Source organism: Protobothrops mucrosquamatus, unplaced genomic scaffold (genome assembly GCF_001527695.2).
Source record: "Protobothrops mucrosquamatus isolate PMUCROS unplaced genomic scaffold, P.Mucros_1.0 scaffold45, whole genome shotgun sequence".
Classification (NCBI taxonomy): domain Eukaryota; kingdom Metazoa; phylum Chordata; class Lepidosauria; order Squamata; family Viperidae; genus Protobothrops; species Protobothrops mucrosquamatus.
In genome coordinates, this window is record NW_015386427.1 from 2318343 (window position 1) to 2338345 (window position 20003).

At 39.8% G+C, this 20003-nt stretch overlaps 1 protein-coding gene across 1 annotated transcript in view; it reads left to right on the forward strand.

Moving 5' to 3' along the window:
* KIAA1217 (KIAA1217 ortholog) overlaps positions 1 to 20003 on the forward strand; it is a 172818-nt gene that overhangs the window by 140658 nt on the left and 12157 nt on the right. The window contains exons 9-14 of the mRNA XM_015811568.2: positions 5794 to 5969; positions 12395 to 12525; positions 13773 to 13920; positions 17078 to 17558; positions 18505 to 18676; positions 19295 to 19446. Coding sequence (XP_015667054.1) covers positions 5794 to 5969; positions 12395 to 12525; positions 13773 to 13920; positions 17078 to 17558; positions 18505 to 18676; positions 19295 to 19446 — 1260 coding nt within the window. The remainder of the gene's footprint in view (positions 1 to 5793; positions 5970 to 12394; positions 12526 to 13772; positions 13921 to 17077; positions 17559 to 18504; positions 18677 to 19294; positions 19447 to 20003) is intronic.

Genomic DNA, 20003 nt, shown 5'->3' on the forward strand with positions numbered 1-20003 from the left:
CTGGTTTCAGGAACTAGTCTAACAAAAAGAAAGACTAGGAATGACATGATAGCAGTTTTTCACTATTGAGAGACTGTCACAAAGAAAAAAGGGGGACAACCTATTCTCCAAAGCACCAGAGGGCAAGACAAAAAGTAATGGATGGAAACTTATCAAAGAGAAATCTAAACTAGAACTAAGAAGAAATTTCCTGACAGTGAGAACAATCAGTGAGAATGGCTTGCCTTCAGATGCTCCATCACTAGATCTTTTTAAGATGTTTTTGTACAGCAATTTGTTCAGAATGGTATAGGGCAGTGATGGCAAACCTTTTAGAGACCGAGTTCCCAAACTGCAATCCAAAACCCACTTATTTATCACAAAGTGCCAGGACTGCATCAGCATTGTGGTGCCGCCTCTGACACGCAAAAACTGGTGGCGCAAAAATGGGTCACCGCACTGCAAGGCGCAAAAACGGCTGCCACCACACCACGGAGTGCAGATACAAGGCGCTGCACCACACAAGAACGGGGCAGGGCTAGTGAGTATTATGCAGGCACTAGTCCTGCCCCATTTGCAGTGTGTGCGTGCTCGCGACCCCATGCGCGCATGCATGCATGTAAAATGCTTCCCCCTCCCTTTTCTTCCAGTCCACCGATCGACAATGGTTGGTGACCTCTGCTCTACCACTCTAGTTGAGCTTGCTAGTCGACCACTTTGCCTCCTTTGTGCTGGGCGGGGCTCCTGCTGCTGGCGGCGGTGGCAGCCTGATGGACCTGCTGCTGGCGGTGGTGGCGTGCGTGCCAACAGAGAGGACTCTGAGTGCCGCCTCTGGCACGCGTGCCATAGGTTCGCCACCACTGGTATAGGGGCTCCTGCTTGGGCAGAGGAGTGGATTACAAGACTTCCAAGGTCTCTTTCAATACTATTATTCTGTAAGGTCATCTAGGTTGCTACCTATACTGCCACCTCTCTGGGTGGTGCTCCTAGATTATTGTTTCCCAAATTACTGAGGCTGAATAATTCATAAGATTTTTTTTTAATTGACTTTTCACATTTATCTAAAGATAAGAATCAGGTTCTTATGTAGTGTGTTCTGTCTGCTAGAATGCCAACCAAATTATTAATTTTGTAAAGTAGACATGTTGAACTATTTAATCAGAACTATTATTATCTTCATTAATATGTTTTCTTTAGAATTCCTATACAAACATTAGTTTTTGTTTTATTTAGAGCCTTTGTCTACATCTGTGCTTTTGTTCTGATCTTGCCAGGAAGTATTTATAATAGTTTAAAATTTAAATACTTGTTCTTACTCACTCTCAAGAATGATCATAACAGCTTATTTAAGATATATTAATATCTTAAGGTACCTGTCCTCAAGGTGCTTTCTTTCAAAAGGCAACTTGGACTTTCTTGTTTTGCTAGAAGACGTTTCACTTCTTATCCAAAATGTTTCTTCAGTTCTGACTGAATGGTGGAGAATGGAAGGCTTTATATTCCTTGCAGTCATCTGGTTGTTAGCCCTCTTTCTGAGAGTCTAACGACCACATGACTACAAGGAATATAAATCCTTCCATTCTCCACCATTCAGTCAGAACTGAAGAAGTTTCCTGAATGAGAAGCGAAACATCTTCCAGCAAAACAAGAACGTCTAGTTGCCATTTGAAAGAAAGCATCTTGGGGACAACCATGACCTGGATGGCTGAGAATCTCCATAGACATCTTAAAGTTTATGTTTTAAAGAATACAGTAAACTTGTGGAAACGAATCTGAGGTATCTTTTTGCTTCAGCGATGTTGAAGTTAACACATTTTTCTCTCTCTTAGCATATATATAAATATGGGTAAGGGTGATCCTGCATAATGCACAAGTGTGTATCTATGAAGCCAAGGTTGATTCTAAGGACACGTGCTTTCAGTGTCCTTCATCATAAACAATAGAAGCAAGGAAGAATAGTTTGTTCTGTACTTTGGCCAAATAACAATGAAGACAACATGTAAATATTTATGGAAAAGGGCTAAAGGCATCTTAATGACCACCCTGTTTCATTTGAGTACAAAGCATTGTCCTTTTGTTTTGTTGTGGGATTGTTTATCTCATCTTTTGGTCTTCAGTGTGTTGTGGACAGGGAGGGGGAGGGTGGGGTAGTAAAAGCAAAAATGCAAGAAGCCATAATTGCCTATCAATAGGGATAGGTAACAAAACAGCAGATAGACTGACAGAGATTATTATTATTTGGATCAGTGATCAGGTTAATGCGTGGCATAATTAAAAACCTTGGCCTCTGTTCATTGAATGAGAAAGAGGGTTAAATCTCTTTCTCTAGCCAACCTGTAATGGGCTGAGAAGATCAATAATGCTGCATCTGACAGTGATGTCCAAAAATAGAATAAAAGTGGTAAAGAGGACTTTCATAGTCAGAGACAGTACGTGATAATAAACCTCTTCTATGAGTACAAACACCTACTCATGAGTTGATCAGTGGAAGATTTGAGAACAAGGCTTAGGGGAGTTATTTTTATAGTGAGTACTCAGCCCATGATTGTAACGAAGCCCAGAGTTCTCTTCACTGAGTCTTGGAATCTGGCCATATCCATATGTCAACTTCCATAGAAATATCTCTTTCTCCTGTCCGTATGTGGTTAAAAAAAAAGGTTACAGCCCATTCTAGGAGATTTAAAAATGCACTGGGTTGTGTTTTTTTTTTATTTGATAGCAAAAATTAACCATTTCTTATGTGTCATTAACAAGCCCCAAATGGTAGCACCAAAGGGCTGATTTAGTGAGTTTAGATAAATGTTTCTCAACCACAGAAATGTTCAGGTGTGTAGTGCACTTCAATTCCTAAAATTCCCTAGCCAACCATGCTGGCTAGGGAATTCTGGGAGTTGAGGTCCACCCATCTTATCATTCCTGAGATTGAGAAACACTGGTTTAGATTGCAGACAAAACATTTAAAAAAACCTACATTACTTGCAACCAGATCCTTAGTGTAACTAGTTTAGGTTCCATATTGCTGCATGCTTCCTTTCTAAGATTGTGGGCAAAGATATTTCCCATATCTGGTCCAGGAGATTATGCTTGGACTGATTGAACCTGCATACAAAACATGGGTGTGAAGCACTACTATTAAGCTATGGCTTTTTCCAAAGTCAGCCCCCTTCAGGTGTGCTGGATGATCATTGTACGCTTCTTCACCATTATACCCATTGGGTTTGGAACAGATAAGAAATACAGGTAGTCCTTGAGATACGATAGGTGACTTAATGGCCTTTTGAAGATACAACAGACCGCCTCCCCAAGCTACTTACAACCCCATTTTGAAGATTGTTCACCCTTACAACTGACTGTAGGAATGCTGCAGTGGCCCCCCACCTATCTCCCCCACCCATATGCTAGGTCCCTGCAGCCTTTGAAATGCATCTAGCCATCCAAGGCAGGTTAAAGCTGGGCAGCAGAACCTACTGGCTCATGGTGAGCTGTTAGAGCTTTTAAGTCCAAACCTTCTTTCCATCCAGCCATCCAAAAGAGCCTAAAGCCATGCAGCACAAACTACCAGCTCATGAGGAGACCTTTGGACCTAGGCCTTCTTCTAACAGCTCATCAAACATGGTAATTTCTGCTATCCAGTTTTAGACTACCTTGGGCTTTGGCAACTACCCAGGGATCCTGTAGCTTCTGCTGCTCAGCTTTTGGCTGCCTTGGGTAGCTGAGTGGCCAGCATGTGAGCAGACCGAGGTCTGTGCAGACCCAAGGGAAAGGAGCAGAGCATGGAGTGCCTCAGGGAGATGGGGAAGGCCTGGGATAGGTGGACCTGAGTCTGCACTAGACCTCCCAGGGCCTTCTCTACCCCTGAGGTACATCATTTAACAGCTGCATCAGGAAGAGCTGGGATCGGAGATTGTTAAGTGAGGCTGTTTGCTTAATGGCTATCATGACATGTGACTAATGGGCAGGCTCCATTATGATCATATGTCTAAGTCGGGTCTGGAAAGTACCAAGTAGGGTTTTCCTGGTTCATGGTATACACATTATATTTTTTTATAACAGCATTGTCTTTGCTGGAAGTTCTTTTCAAGGAGTCACAAACAAAATAATAGATGCTAATGAAAAATCATAGGTACTAATGAAAAATGAAAGCACCTATTTAGGCATATGAAATCTCAGATTACTGAAATTAAGATCACTTCAGTGCTCATTTAGAATGACAGCATCATTCTAGGAACTGCAGTGAGACAGGGAGGACACATTAGATACAATACTTGGTTAACCTGAAACTTACCTATATGATCTACCTTCCTTTCTCCCTCCCTCCCTCAGTCAAAGTTGCATATTTAATAAGTATTTCTTCTTATTTAGACCTGCCATTATTAGACTCCCAGCTGCTTGGCTTTCCAAGATTTGGCTGGGCTCTCAGTTGCCTGCTCTTAATACACTAACATGACATTAGATAACTGGAAACTGTATGGTCCCTTAATTTGAGTTCTAAATCTCAAAACAAACTAAGCTTACTTGAATTCTTCATAATATATTCTGCTTGTTCACAAATTTCACCTAGACATGTACAAATGTTGCAGACAAAAAACAAGTTAAACTTGGGTGATCCTCATTGCCTTTTTCTTCATGGCCACCCAGAATCTGCTTCATTGCTTTATCTGATAGGAGGCCCTGATATTTCTTCTCAGGGTTATGGGGTAGAGATAATAGGATAAATGGAAGGTACAAAGCTCATTTAATACTTATCTGAGCACCATCAAATTATTATTAGATTTTTTTTTATCTTGCCTTTATTAATTTTATAACTTTCTGAAAGTGGCAAGCATACATAATAGTCCTTCCTGTTCCTATTTTTCCCACAACATCAACCTGTGAGGTGAGTTGGGCTAAAAGAGAATGATGGGCCCAAAATCACCCAGCCAGCTTTCACACCTAAAAAGGGACTAGAACTCATAGTCTCCTTAATCACTACACAAACTGTCGTGGAACTGACCTTAGAGAGCAGTACTATGTTCTGAAACTGTCAAGAGCTTAAGAGGGAGGGAATGGAAGACCATAATGCACATAAAAAGGGGCAGGGCCTTGATTACATGGGAATGGCTTCCATTTTAACTTTTTTGACTGATAGGCATAGTAAATCTAATACACACTGTCTCTCTCTGTCTTGCTCTTTCTCTTATGGGCATGTGTGCCTGCATACACGCACACACACACACACATTTTTTTTTTGTTTGATCCTTTTAAAGTCTGCCTCCATTGCTTGGATTTTATTTGTGATTTTTTTATTGCTTTTTTCATATTCATCACCCAACTGAATGACTGATCTATCGAAACAAATGACCCATTTATGCCATCTTCAGGAAGAGGAGCTGCTGTGTGTTGGTAGAGATGCTTTTTGGATGATTATTTGTATCTGTGCCTGAAACTGAGTTGTAGAAAATTGTTGCCCAACACACCACAATGTAATAGATATAACATCCTAGACTGATCTTCATATAAAGCTAAAGATATAATAGCCACAATTTTTTTCAACAAAATTGTATTTAAAAATCCTTTTAAAAAGCCATTAATATTAGTCTTTTTAATCAATATTCTGCTGAATTTAGATGTATAGTTTATATATTAATAGCATTCATGCTCATTTCTGCTTTCCTTATTTTTTTTTAATGTGCAAGCATTGATAGGACCCTTTCTTTTTTAAGTGTGTTCAGCTGCAATATTGTTTATGCAAACCCACTTCTGAGCAATGGGATGTGTTGAAATAGGATGGATGTTAGGCAGGACAAATTGACTCTGGTTCCTCTTGTGCGACAGCTGCAGAATCAGGAGACTCTGAAAGCCATGATGAGGAATGCAGAATTGGAGATCAACCACAAAGTGATGGAAAGAGCAAAAAGATTGGAAGACCCTGTGCAGCGCCATCGCCACCTGGTGGAGCAAGAAAGACAAAAGTATCTCCTTGAGACTGAAAGGATTATGAAGAGTTTATGGTAAGTGAAAGCAAACTCTTGAGCGGGAATTAGTTATTATTTCATCAGCCTCTCACAATTACCGAGGTTTCAGTAAGGGCACAGCAAAACCTGGAAAGGAAGGCATTTTCAGTCTGAATTTTTTTTTCTTTGCTTAGGCTCAAGTTATTTTATTTTTTGTATATTTTTTTAGTTGTATATTCTGCTGTGAATCTATCCTTCCGTTTCCCTAATTCTTTTTTGGCCTTTGGGAAGGAAAAAAAAGATTCCATTTTTCTACCTCATTCTTGGATTTTTTTAATGCTTGCTCCAATCATTCAATCAATCTTTATTCAGTCATAGATCAGTGGATAAGGCACAAAAATCACAGTTAGGATAAAGAATAACATAATTGTTCTAAAATATCTAAAAAGGATTAGAGGAAACACTACGTCATGCTATATAAACTAGAAAACAATTGTGGTCAAGGAAATAAAATCGGATTGATCTGATAATAACGATTCAAAATAACACAAGCCAGGAGGGCAGGATATTTAGTAAAGAGTAGAGATAATAATTCCTGGTGAGTACCAGCGTAGAGAGGACAATACAGAATAAAGTGATCCATGGTTTCGATTATTCTTCCACCACATGGACATAGTCTCTGTTCAAAGGAGATCTTTTCATAGTTTAAGACTTGCTTTCTGCGGAAGCTTTGGATGGGCATATACTGAGTGATAGTTTTGAGGGAACTGTCTCCCCTTTTTCCATTCATTCTGCAACAATTAATTGCCTTTCAAAAGGTTACTTGCCTTTTTAGGAAGAGTTCCTGTACTTCCTGGAGATGGAATGGATGTGTGAGAAACTGAAAAAACTATAGCATCCTACAGTGGGAGAGGTGAAGCTAAAATAAAAGCCATCCATGGACAGCTTTGATTAGTATTAGAGAGGGGTCACCTACATCCAGCAAGCTACTACTGTTATTAAGAGAAATTCAAGAATTCTGCCTTCCACTCATAAAAAAAGATATTTTTTCTGCTTTGGGGAAAAAAATAAAAGCAATTTCTTTTCTGTCCAACCACAGAACTTTTCTAGATATGTTGTCTTTAAAAACCTTGCTAGGTTGAAGTCCTATGCAAGTTTGAGAATAAACCTTTTTCGAAATTGGTGGATTTTTTTCTGTCTCAGCAAGCAGAGGATTAGGTTTTGCTCGTGGGATTCCTTGCTGTGAGCCTAAGGGAAGAATTAAGGCTTTATGAAATGATATTCTACTATAAAACTTCCTATGTGGGTGGGCAGTTGCACAATAAGAAAGCTTTTTTCAGATATTTCCCAATAAATTTTGACCACTGAGTTTTAACTCTTTTTATTACATGTATATACATGCAAGCCATTGGTCTATATTACATACAGCTTTTACCAAGAGATGAATCAGAGAGTTACAGAGGCTCCAACGTTATTTTGGATGTAGGTGTAGCGTTACCCCCTCAGAGGCCGCCAAAGCCCAGGCCCCCCCAGCCCCGCTCCCCTCCGTCACAAGTGTCTTTTCCAGCGGGAGCTCACACGAAGTGAGGAGGTGGCAGATTCTCGTCGTCAAGGGGGGGGCTTTCAAGAACAAAGATGACTAGCTCCTAGCCCCGATAGTCAATGCATGGTGTTGTTTAACAGCCCCAGGCAGTTGCAGCGGCAATGATTTTACAGCAACTGTTTGGAAACAAGGGGGTGGGGAAAATCCCCGGCTCCAGGCAGCAATGGAAACACAAACGAAGGTAGTCAGTGCTCTGCACTAACAGCTCGTCCCGCGAGGGCAACTCCCCACAATGTCTATAACTTGCACAAGTAATAGTAATCAAAGTTTGGATGGCCGCTGGTCTCCAAAGCAATAGCGACCAGCCTCTCCTCTTCTGTCATCACTCACAGTCTCAGGTCTCATTGATGTCAAAATCCCTCCCCCCTTTCCTTTATTGTTAAAAACTGAATTTAGCAACCCCAGCAACTTTCTCTCTCCTCACTCTCTCTCTTGCCTCCGCTCAGGATATCCCCCCCTCCTGCGAAAGAAGCAATAAAATTCCACCTCCTAACTCTCTCTCACTCTCTCTTTCCCTCTCCTTCTGAGAAAGGGAGCAGCTAAAACCTCAAATCCCTCTTCGGCTTCGCCTGATCTCTCTCCCCAATAACAGCAACAGCAACCATCCCCATCCCCCTTTCTTTCCTCTTTTTTCTTTCCTTCCGCCCATCCATATCTTCTGCGCCCAAAACCGGCAGCAGCTGTCCAAGTTTCCCTCTCCTTAGGCAGGCTCCCGCAAAGCCTTTCAGCCAGCCCTGCTACATAAGGGAAAATGTTATAAATGAAATTAATTAGGTGGCCTTGGGCAAGCAACTCACTCTTAACCAATTGCCCTCGGTGGTGAGGAAACTGAGAAATTTAGAAACAGGAGAGCATTCATAATTAAAACAAATAAAATTCTAACAAACCTAAACATGTATGGACAGAAGATGTTGGAGGTAAATTTTACAAACTTACTAAGTAACCGCCATTGGCAGCAGCTCAAGTCTTTCTGACGAGAGGTTTCTTAATATAATCTATTGATCTCTTAGTCATTGGCTGGTTCAACAGCTTGAAATACTTTTCAGGCAAGATCATCATCTTTACTGATTAAGTTGCATTGAAATCTATAACTTTTCCCAGTAAATATTTTTCCATCTGTATGTTTTGTTAGTTAATCTTAATTAATTGCTTGCACTATGATTTACAGGTAGGTCTCTGTGTGGAACAGTTTCTTTATTTCCCAAATTATTTTAAGGCACGTCTGTTGCTGCCATTCTTACCACAGAGCCTAAAAATAGGTTTAGGATCATTGTAAATACATTATACAAAATAGATTCTAATGGAATTTATCCCTTCTATGTGCTGCAGAACTATCTGACCACTGTGTTTATCAACCCTGCTACCCTCTAAATATATTGATTGGGATACATCAATTAATCACTGGTTCCCTTGTTTTTGAGAATTTCAAGATGGATTAGGAGTTTTCTCTCACCCTATGAAATTGACTGGTTTGAGTAAAATATTTAGTCCAGAGTCATGTTTTGAGTCCAGTGAGTGTGTAGTAACCAGGATTTTGCTGGTCTAGATTTAGCATTGTAACCATTAATTAATTAAAATTTATCTAGAGGAACTGGAAATGGTTGATGTAGGCATAAATGTACTTTAGAGCTTTCAAGAATGAAAGCAATATATATTGAAATCAATTGACTGAAATAGATAGCAATTCAGAGAAATCATAATGAAATCAATTTAGATTAAGCTGCCAACTGTTTAAATCTACATATATATTTGTATGCAGCCATAATTGAGAATCATGACATCTCCTCTTCTAAAACTTTAGCCTAACTTTAGCCAGGAGGCACAGAACTTCTAAATCTTGGTTTGTATTAGGCTTTACCACCAAGCTCTCTACTCTAGGACCTGCCCTTTTCTGAATCTGTGACAACAACTACAAGTCTGCTAGAATGTACTGTATTCTCCATATTCCCCACAAGATTCCAGTGCCAGAGAGGGGATTATGGGAGTTGTTGGTCCATATATCTGGGGTACCTCAAGTTAAGGAAAGTTCTTGCAATTAATTTTACAGATAAGCCAATGGGACATATACCTGTCAAAAAGATATTTGTAAAGCTTTGGACAGTAATCCAAAATCTGTAAAGGTTGGGTTCCTAAATCTTCTTGTGTCATCAAAAAAAACTTCAGGAATTTGGCTGCAAATCTCTGAAAAACAACATTGTGGTTCTTTTTTTTTCCAAAAAGAGGGAAGCACAGAGAAAAAGAACTTCTGGAATCTTGGAAATCCCAGTTCTGTCATTTCAATAATTAAATCTCAGCATTGTTTTGCCCGGTATAATCCTTGATTGCCAAAAAAACAGAAAATAAGTTGTACTTGCTGTTGCCTGAAAAAACTTGAAAAAATTTAATTGCTATGTGAAATCTCCATTTCTTTAAAGTGTTATTTGGTTGGCTTTTCCTGTCAACTAATCTTTCTCTCTTGTCTTCTTTCGTCACTCTATCCTCTGCTTTTGTTTGTGTTGTGGGAACATCTGCATTTAAAAAAAATAAACCTGGAACATTGCTGGCCCTCATTGCACCAATAGAGTAATATTAAGTAATATTAATAGTGTAATTAGCACAATATTATAATTGAAGTTGAACTGGAGGAGTAAAATTATTTTGATAGCTAACTGAGAGTGATAGCTATTAACCAACCAGTTTTTTCTGTTCAGCTTAGTGAAAGTCTGGCACTGTTGTTTAACTATCTTGGAGTTCACATGAAGTATAGATTATTTCCTTTGAAAGAAGGTAAAATTAATTTGTTTCATGAATCCAATTTACCCCTTAGCAAGTTCCCTAGAACAAATGTATATGTATACTGGAATGTGTATATATAAGAGGTTTAAATCCTCTTGGTTTCAGATGTATTAATTCAACTTAAACTGCCTATAAGAGCCCATGACTTTAAAAAAAAATAGTGAGTGAACTTCCTTTGCTTAACTTCTTTAAAGCAACATGATTGTTCCTCTCCAAGGTCAATCTCAAAAAGAGATTCCAGGGCCATAAATGTAGCAAAAATGAACTGCTTAGGTTTCAGAGATGATGCCACAGTTTTTCCTCCCTACCCATCCCAGTGCACCTCTTGTTAATATTGAATTCCTCTTTAAAAACAAACAAATTCTATAGTTTTATCATCCCAGAGTTGCAGGCCACCATTTAAAGCAGTGTTTCTCAAACTTGGCAACTCTAAAATGTGTGGACTTCAAACCGGGCTTAATGCTGGCTGGGGAATTCTGGGAGATAAAGTCCACCCATTGACAAATTCTGGCTTAGATCTCTAGATGCATTCTCTAAAGACCCTCCCGAACAGCTGCCATAATGCAATTTTTAAATACGACAGAAAAAGAAATTATTAAACCCAGAGACAGTAATCAAAGTTCTTTAATTACATTTTAATTAAATTTAAGTAAACATTTTCTTTGGCTTAGCAATAACCCTCATGTTGACTATATTAAAAAATCTAAGTGGGATCAAATTTAATTAGCATTGATGAGAGAGAACCAGGAAAACCCAGACCAGTAGACAAGTCTGGGAAGTTGTAAAAGAAGGCAACACTGACACACTGTTGCCTAGAAACTATATGGAATCACCTATGGCAGACATGTCAAACTTGCGATGTCATGTGACGTCGCGCAACGTATCGGGACGGTTTTGCCATTGATGGCAATGGGGTGGGTGTGGCTTCCAGATGACGCATCTGGCCTGCAGGCCGGCAGTTTGACACCCTTGACCTATGGAGTCATCAGGACTCAAACACAATTCAAGGTAGAATTTCCCTTTCCCCCAACAAAGAACTCAAATGCTGATGCTATGGGACAATCCATAGCTTCAGAAAGGCTGAATACCTAAGCTAAAGGATGTGGAATGATCCATGAATGCTTGAACAGATTGGTTGTGTTTACACAATATATTTAATTGGATCAGTTAAAGAATCTTGTATCTACTTTTGCACTCAAGTGAAACTAGATTAGTTTTCATTTGGGCTTTACCTTTAGCATCCTATATAGACCCACCATGTGTGATCAATTTATATTTCTACTTTTAAATTGCATTTATTGGGCTTTAGGCAAGACGCACATGCATAGATACAACACATCAGTTGTTTAATGATGCCATCTGTCTTATTCTGGAAGTGTTGGTCGCTTGCTGCCATCTAGTGGTTGTTGCTTAGACTACATCATTGCTTTTTGGTTCTGTTTCCAGTAAAGATTTCTTTTGAACAATAATTGTTCAATTATTCTGACAGCCGCAGAATTATGTATAATTCTCTCAAGTCAGTGATCTTCCCCAGATTCCCTTTTTGTTGTTGTTGTTGTAATTTCATCCAAGTCATGGTCTAGTTTAAAATACACATTTTTTTCTTCGTCAGTGCACAATCTTTGATGTAAAAGTTTATCAGCGATTCATAAGTTTAGGTATCCGTATATTAAATGTCTATGTGGTAATCAGTTGTACAGACTGTAGCAGGGCTTAAAGGTAAGGAGCTGAGCTGAACCCGATTCCTGATGAAGTTAGGGGCACATGATAATAGAGTAAATATGCAGCATATGACATTGAAGTATTAATTATGTCTTTCTCTGGCTTTGTTTATATCAGTGTACTCCAATCTGATATAGTCCAGAATGTTGGATTTCAACTCCTGTAGTTCTCCACCTTTGACAATGCTGCCTCAGAAGTATAGAAGATAAAATCCAAAACATACGAAAAATAGGGAGGGTACAAAACATTTTTAATGCAATATTCTAACATAAAACAAGAATTTCCAACTTAGGGATGGAAACTAGAAGCATTCCAGTTTCTGAGAATTGGTCTTATCTGTTAAGCTGTCTTCACATCCAATTCAATTCTTCTACTTTTCCAGTGAGCTAGAAAGTTTTGTTGAAGATCTGAAGAAGGAATCTTTGACATCTAACAGAACAGTAACACTGAAAGATGTTGAAGATGGAGCTTTCCTCCTGCGGCAAGTTGGAGAGGCAGTTGCCACCCTCAAAGGTGCCTTTAGGTTTTTTTTCCCTTTGGTTTAAGTATCTAACTAACATTGCCTAGATTCTTCTTATGCTCCATTTTTCACCAAGTACACCAAGTTTCAGTGAGGTCAGTGGGACTTAGGTCCAAGTCCATGTGCCTCGGATTGGGACATGGATCTTAGAACTGAGATAATTTTGAGGGTGAGATTAAGGTGAGGAAAGCTCAAGACCTACTTTTGTGCTAGGGAAATTGAAGATAGGATGATAGAAGATAGAACTGGAGTTGGCAACCTGTTTCTCTTAACCTTGGCAACTTTAAGATATGTCGACTTCAACTCCCAGAATTCCCCAGCAAGGTTGAGAAACACTGCTCTACATGTTCCCTAAATAGGGCATCCCACTAGTCCTACATGGTCCAGGTTGATATTATTTACTGCATATTGATTTCTCATCCCAGTTTAAAAAATCCTCAATGCATGCATGGGTATCTACTGTATGTGTACATGTGAATAGCTCTCTCTTGGATTCTGATATGTTTTAAACTGAAGTAATGCTGTTTTTATCACTTCCCTCCTCACCCCTTTCACAGTATTCTACTTCAAGAGTAAAAGGAAAAGCTCTTTATATACTCTACAAGAGTAAAAATCAAGAAATATTTGCTAGGTAATTTGTAAGATAAAGTAACACTGAATTTACCAGACATCTGGATAATGGTCTGTGCATTCTCCTCACCCAAAACTGAATTTTTCCACCAAGTATTTGCACATGAAGATGCAGATTCAAAAGCTGGAATCTCCCTCTCCTATCCTTTTCCTATACTATTTGAGTGATACCCATGCCTCTAACACTGGCTAGATCTAACACTGGCTTACACTGATAGTAAGCCAAACTGTAATTTGTTTCCTTGCTTTTATATCTATATATGCTGCCTCACCTCTAAATAGCTCAAAGAAATAACGTGAGGTCATCCCTCATTTTAACCCTTGCCACATTCTTTTGAAAGCCTTTAGTTTGAAAAAGAATAAATGAACTAAAATGATCCAATCAGTGCCATGAACTTGAGTACTTCTGGTCCCAATCCAGTACGTTAACCACTAGACAACACTGACTGAATTTATACTAAACTAAAATAGTATGATTTACTGTCTGTACTTGACGGCTGAATATAATTTATTTCACAACTAAGTTTGACAAAGTGGCAGCTTTAATATGTTATGGGAACTTAGTCCGTCTTGTATTTCAGAAGTGGTTCATGGGTTTTTATTTCCACAGGTGAATTTCCAACACTGCAGAATAAAATGAGAGCCATTCTCCGTATTGAGGTGGAGGCTGTGAGATTTTTAAAAGAAGAACCTCATAAACTAGATCTTTTACTGAAGAGAGTCCGGAGCATGACAGAGATCCTGACCACACTCCGGAGGTGATACTTGTTTAAGATACTCCAACCGGTTGAAATTTATGCCATTCATATATCCAACATATTCATAATTATTCATCACTTATACTCCAGAAAGACAGTGGATTATTCACAATTTATCCTGTTAAAATTTTTCCTTATATACAAACATTCAAAATCTAAGAAAATAATAAATTTGTATGATTCTATAGCCCAGTGGTGGCGAACCTATGGCACGTGTGCCAGAGGCGGCACTCAGAGCCCTCTATATGGGCACGTGCGCCATGCCCCGGAGATGGCAACCATCCCTCTTCAACCAGCCGCCTGCTAACTCACTGAGGTCCCACATGGCCGGATGCATCCCAGCACCCATGCACTCGCTGGCCTCTGTGTGCAGGGGCCGATGGGTGTCAGGCAGCAGCCGCCCCGGCCACCACCTCACCTTGCCCTGTGACAATGGCACCCCCGCCCTGCCTCGCCTTGCCTCGCCTCTCCCCATAGGACGAGCCTCCTGCCCATCGCCCCACCTGCCAGAGACCCCCTGGATCTCCTCCAACTCTGCCCAGCCCTCACAGGCGTCCCTCCCCACGAGCAACATCAAGGTGATCATGCCCACCTTGGCCACACCCATTCAATCTGCCATGACCACAGCCACGTCCACCCAGTGGGCCACGCCCACCTGGCACCCGGCAATAAATAAGTGGGTTTTGGGTTGCACTTTGGGCACTCGATCTCTAAAAGGTTCGCCATCACTGCTATAGCCAATCCCAAAGCAGAATCCTTTTTATAAATATTTTATCAGTTAGTGTTGGTGTGACTTAGTAAGATAAAATCAACTTTATTTAAGGAAGCTGTATTGTTTCCTTCTCATGAATCTAATTGGTTAGGATCAGTCCAATTGCCACTATCCAGTTATTAATTATTTTCATTGCCCTTAAGAGATTAATTATCCCAGCAGAAAGGTTTAATATGTTTTTTAAGGCTACTTTATCTAGATTGCAAAATTCTGCTCGCTTGATTGCAACAAAATCATGTAGAAACTCTTTGATCCCATCTGCTGGGGATCTGGATACTCACACTCAGAATATGGCAACTATACTGTAAATTCATATTGACCTCTGTTAGATTTTGTTGTTGTTAATAGTGCCTCAGATGGGGAATTAGAAAAAAGGAAGGCATTATAGCAGTGGTAGCGAACCTATGGCATGCATGCCAGAGGCAGCACTCATAGCCCTCTCTGTTGGCACGCACCCACCACTACCAGCAGCAGGTCCATCAGGCCACCGCCACCTGGAGCAGGAGCCCCGCTCAGCACAAAGGAGGCAAAGCGGCTGACTAGCAAGCTCGAGTAAAGGTAGTAGAGCAGAGGTCACCAACCATTGTCGATTGGTGGACTGGAAGAAAAGGGAGGGGAAAGCATTTTACATTCGTGCATGCGCACACAGGGCTGCGAGCATCGACACACTGCAAATGGGGCAGGGCTAGTGCCTGCATGATACTCATTAGCCCTGCCCTGTTCTTATGTGGTGCAGCATCTTGTATCTGCATCCCATGGTGCGGCGGCAGTCATTTTGCATCTTGCAGCACGGTGGCCCATTTTTGTGCCCCTGGTTTTTGCGTGTCAGAGGCAACACTCAGAAGAGCCTCCCTGCCTCCCCCCAGGGCACCACAATGCTGATTCGGCCCTGGCATTTTGCAATAAATAAGTGGGTTCTGGGTTGCTGTTTGGGCACTCGGTCTCTAAAAGGTTTGCCATCACTGCATTATAGCCAAGTGAAGGACCCATTTAAAACCTCACTGACATCCTAGTAAAAGATCATTACATCAGGCTGCTAAGAGTTTGAACCTCCTACCACAATCCTCATCCAACTAGCTGGATCCGTAACTCTTCTGCTAAGGATGTCTTCTTTCAGACCAGCCTACCCAAAGCCCAGAAATAAAAATGGAACAAATTGTGTGATGATCCTGAAACTAGAAGATGTTGTTATGTAACTCTGCATTCCAATTATACAAATTTGTTTTTCTGCCTAACAATGACTCATGTTTTCAACCTACTTGAATAAGATTTGGTTTTCAGAACACAGAACGTAATTTCAAAAAGATAATTTGGGTCTCAGGTTGATGAACAGGTTGATGGTATTGATGAGCAGGTTCTCCTTGCCCGTTTTCCTTCCTTTAAGCGAGGCATGTCAAACTCGCAACGTCACATGACGTCGTGCGACGTATCGGAGCTTTTTCACCATTGCTGGCAATGGGGTGGGCGCAGCTCCGGTATGATGAAACCGGCCCATGGGCCGGCAGTTTGACACCCCTGCTTTAAGCACTATCCTCTCAGTTTTCAACCTGGGTGGGTGGGTGCAGCATAAGCAAAAGCTGCTTTCTAAAAAAGATATTGAGGGTTCAGCCCACAAATCTGAGCTAATCTTCACATTTGAACTCACCTCTCAGAATTGCCCTTCAATGAGTTAGGCCGTTGTTTTAAAAAAAAAAATGGTGAAATGTTTTTTGCAAACTAAAAGATATTTTTTTTCTCTTCTGGATCCTTAACAAAGGGATCTGCTTGTGAGATAGTTTGCATATATTTTGCCACTAAAAAAATAATAATGTTGTAATAAACCTGAATCAGTTGTTGAAAATATCTAGCCACAGAGCTCAAGATTAGACAACTTGAAAATTACAGGCTTGTTTTTATTCCCCCTATAATAAATATGAAATAGATGCATCAATCGTTCACTGGGCTTTCTTAAACATTTCAATAGCACATCTGGGTTGCGAAAGAGGTAGAAGATTTTAATTCCACACTCTCTTTTATGGCTATGATCACCACAGTCCTCAGACAAAATTTTTTTTAAAAAAAAATCAGCTTTAGGATCCAGAAAAAAATGTCCATCCTTGTTATAGCCAAGAGCCATAAAAGCCATGACTTTAGGGAATCAGCAGTCCAACATATCTTGAAGGCACTAATTTGAAAAAGTGCATTGAATTTTTCTAATCCACGTGGTTAATGTTTTGTGGGGAGGGGAAGAGAGTTAAATGGCTTCATACAATATAGTTAGTTAGATGATAGCTAGAGGATAGCTAGCTAGCTAGCTAGACAGACAGATAGACATCATTTTAGGGAGCCTTTTCTTGAAAGAGACTCCTAGCTATACTTCATAGGTTGTCAACCTCTTTTTTACAGACATGTTACAGATAGTTTGCTCAAAGGTATGGATCCATCACAAGCTGCCCAGTATACTGCAATGGAGAAGGCCACTGCAGCAGAAGTTCTGAAAAATCAAGAAGAAACCACCAACAAACAACAATTGCAGCAGAATGTTGCTGAACCCCCAGCTGAAACGTCTTTTAAATCTGAAATGATTCCCATTTCCACTGTGACAGTGCATCATGCACAAAGCTCTCCAGTGGTCACCCATCAGTCACAGCATTCATTCACATTGGTCAGTCAAGTCCCAAATTCTCCTCTGACCAATTTCCCAGGGGCAGCTACAACTACATCAAGCTCTCCAACCTATATGGAATCAACAACAGTGACCACAGTCAATACCCAGCAAATACAGGCGCCTCATTCACCCCCTGTTACTGTGAACAACAATATGCAAAGTCTTTTTATTGAAGAACTTCACAATGCCAGTACAAGGAACAGAGCTCTCTCGATTGAGGTATTTTATTTCAAAGCAGAGGGCTGAAATGTATTTACATAGTATTAATTCTGGGTTTGATCTTAAGGGATCAAATAATTATGACAATTATAAATTATCTCAGACCTGGTGTACTCAACATTTGGGATCTCTCTGCTTGAATATACAGTATCAATATGTTTGTTTGATTTTGTTTCAACTTTTCTGCAATTTTTAAAAATTGTTTTGCAAAAAGTTGTTTATTTTGGTGTGCAGTTTTGTTTGGCATATGTATTTTGCATGTTTTAAACACAACACTGTAGTAAAACAGTTATACGCTGCTTTCTTAAAAATACTTTTTTTAATTCAACCTTTGTTGTCAAGAAAAGTACATGAAGATGCCCATGAAACCACCAAGAGTTGGGATCAACTCTAAAGAGAATTTATCTTTTTAGTCCTAATGTATGCATTTCTATACAAACATTTCTCCATATGTATTTTATGTCCATATTTCCTATATATATCACATTGATTGGTTGCTTGAGTTTGTTTGTATGCATGCATCTTTTCCTAGTATATGATGTTTTTGCAAAATATATAAGCCAAGAGTAATGAATATTAGTCAGTATTGAGCATTAGTGGCAAAGCCCTTATAGGGAAATGACACACAACTCTGCCTGAGTTTGCTCTCTATGATTCAAACCCTAGTGAGGACTTCACCAATTAACCATTGTTTATCAGCAACCTGTAACATTTCACAAAGGTCACCTGCTTGTAGCCTTCTTTCTTGGGAACCTGGCATACAGAACTGGCTGATGCAATATCAAAGGGGTCTGATTGAATCATCTTTTTGAACAGTATCTACTGATATGTGCAGAGCATTTTACCCCACGGTCAGCATATAGAGAGATAGTAGAGCACCCTCCCTATTTGCTTCATGCAGTGCAGAATTAAGTATATGATTGGGATTTGCTGTCTTTTTTTACAGAAAGCAGAGAAGAAATGGGAAGAGAAAAGGCAGAATCTGGATCACTACGACGGGCAGGAATTTGAAAAACTCCTAGAAGAAGCTCAAGCAAACATTATGAAGTCAATCCCAAACCTTGATGTACCTTCACAAGCAACTGTCTCACTCAAAGCTGATGCAGCACAAGTATCTGGTAATCAAAGTTTATTCCTCCATCTGTAGAAAACACCTATGACCCACTATCAGAAGAAAATGAATTAAAGCAGGAGTTCTCATCCTCAGTTTTACAGTCTGAATTGGACACAGTAAGAGAGGGAGAAAAGGAAACCAAAAAGCACAGGAACAAGGGTAGGGGGCTGCACAAAAAAGTCAAGATGGTGGCTGTGACGATGTAATCAAAACTCCTGCTTTTTACATGTGATGCACCAGTATGGTCACCACTTGGCCTTTTTTTTCACCCAATTCTGCAGATAACCATGGATAGGTCCTTAATGTTGTACAGTTCTTATACCAGTCAGCTCTAATTCAGCTAAATGTTTGTTGATCTTGTCAACATTAACTAGAATAAAAATGCTACATTACAAATTTTTGCTCTTCCGTCTTGCTTAGTTTTAGTTTGCTGCTGGCCTATTTCAACATTAAAAAATGTATTTTGCCAAAAGCAATTAGCAAATTTCCTTTGTTTAAATTTCTATCTTACCTATCAAATGTAGAAAAAAATGGATTACATAATTCTAAACTTGACGCAAGAGTCTACCTTGCAATAGACTGTATGAAACCACTTCATTGGAGATAATCTTTGATTTTTCAGAAGATAGTCCCAAAACAGAACAGGAGCTGGAAAAGGCAGTGAAGTCTCCACCTCCTCCACCTCCACGGCGAAGCTATGTGCTAGGATCTGGATTAAGCACAAGACTGAGTGAAGTCAGTTATACAGCCAGGAAAGATAACACTATCTCCAAGGTTTGATGATGGAGGCACCTCAGATGTCCAAAACAGGAAACATTTTGGGACCAGATAGTATCTAGCTTATTTTTACATCACTTTGAATTAAGTACTGGGAGGAGGGGAGGTATGATCTAAAAAGGCAAGCAATTTTAAAATAAGATTTAAAACCATATTTTTTTTTATTTAATAGGTGGGGCTGCTAGCTCTGTATGGCGAAGTGCCACCGCTACCATAATTATAACCATTAACTAACAGGTTATTCCCAGCACATAGGACTTAGTCTTTTTGCTGTCTTACCGATATACAACCTCACTCATGCTGCTTCATTTCTGTATATGTTTAAGGAAGGATTTGTACCTTGAAAAAGCACATATATCTTATACAAAGGGACAAAATGAATCAGAGAAGTTACATCAAAATGGTTTCAGAATATTCTCCTTTAACCATCTGTTAGTTTCAAATTAAAATAAGAAAATCAAAGTACCTGAAAATATTTTAGTCAAATACAGATAGTCCTAGACTTACAACTGTTTGCTTAGTGACAATTCAAAGTTATGATGCACCTCCCCAAA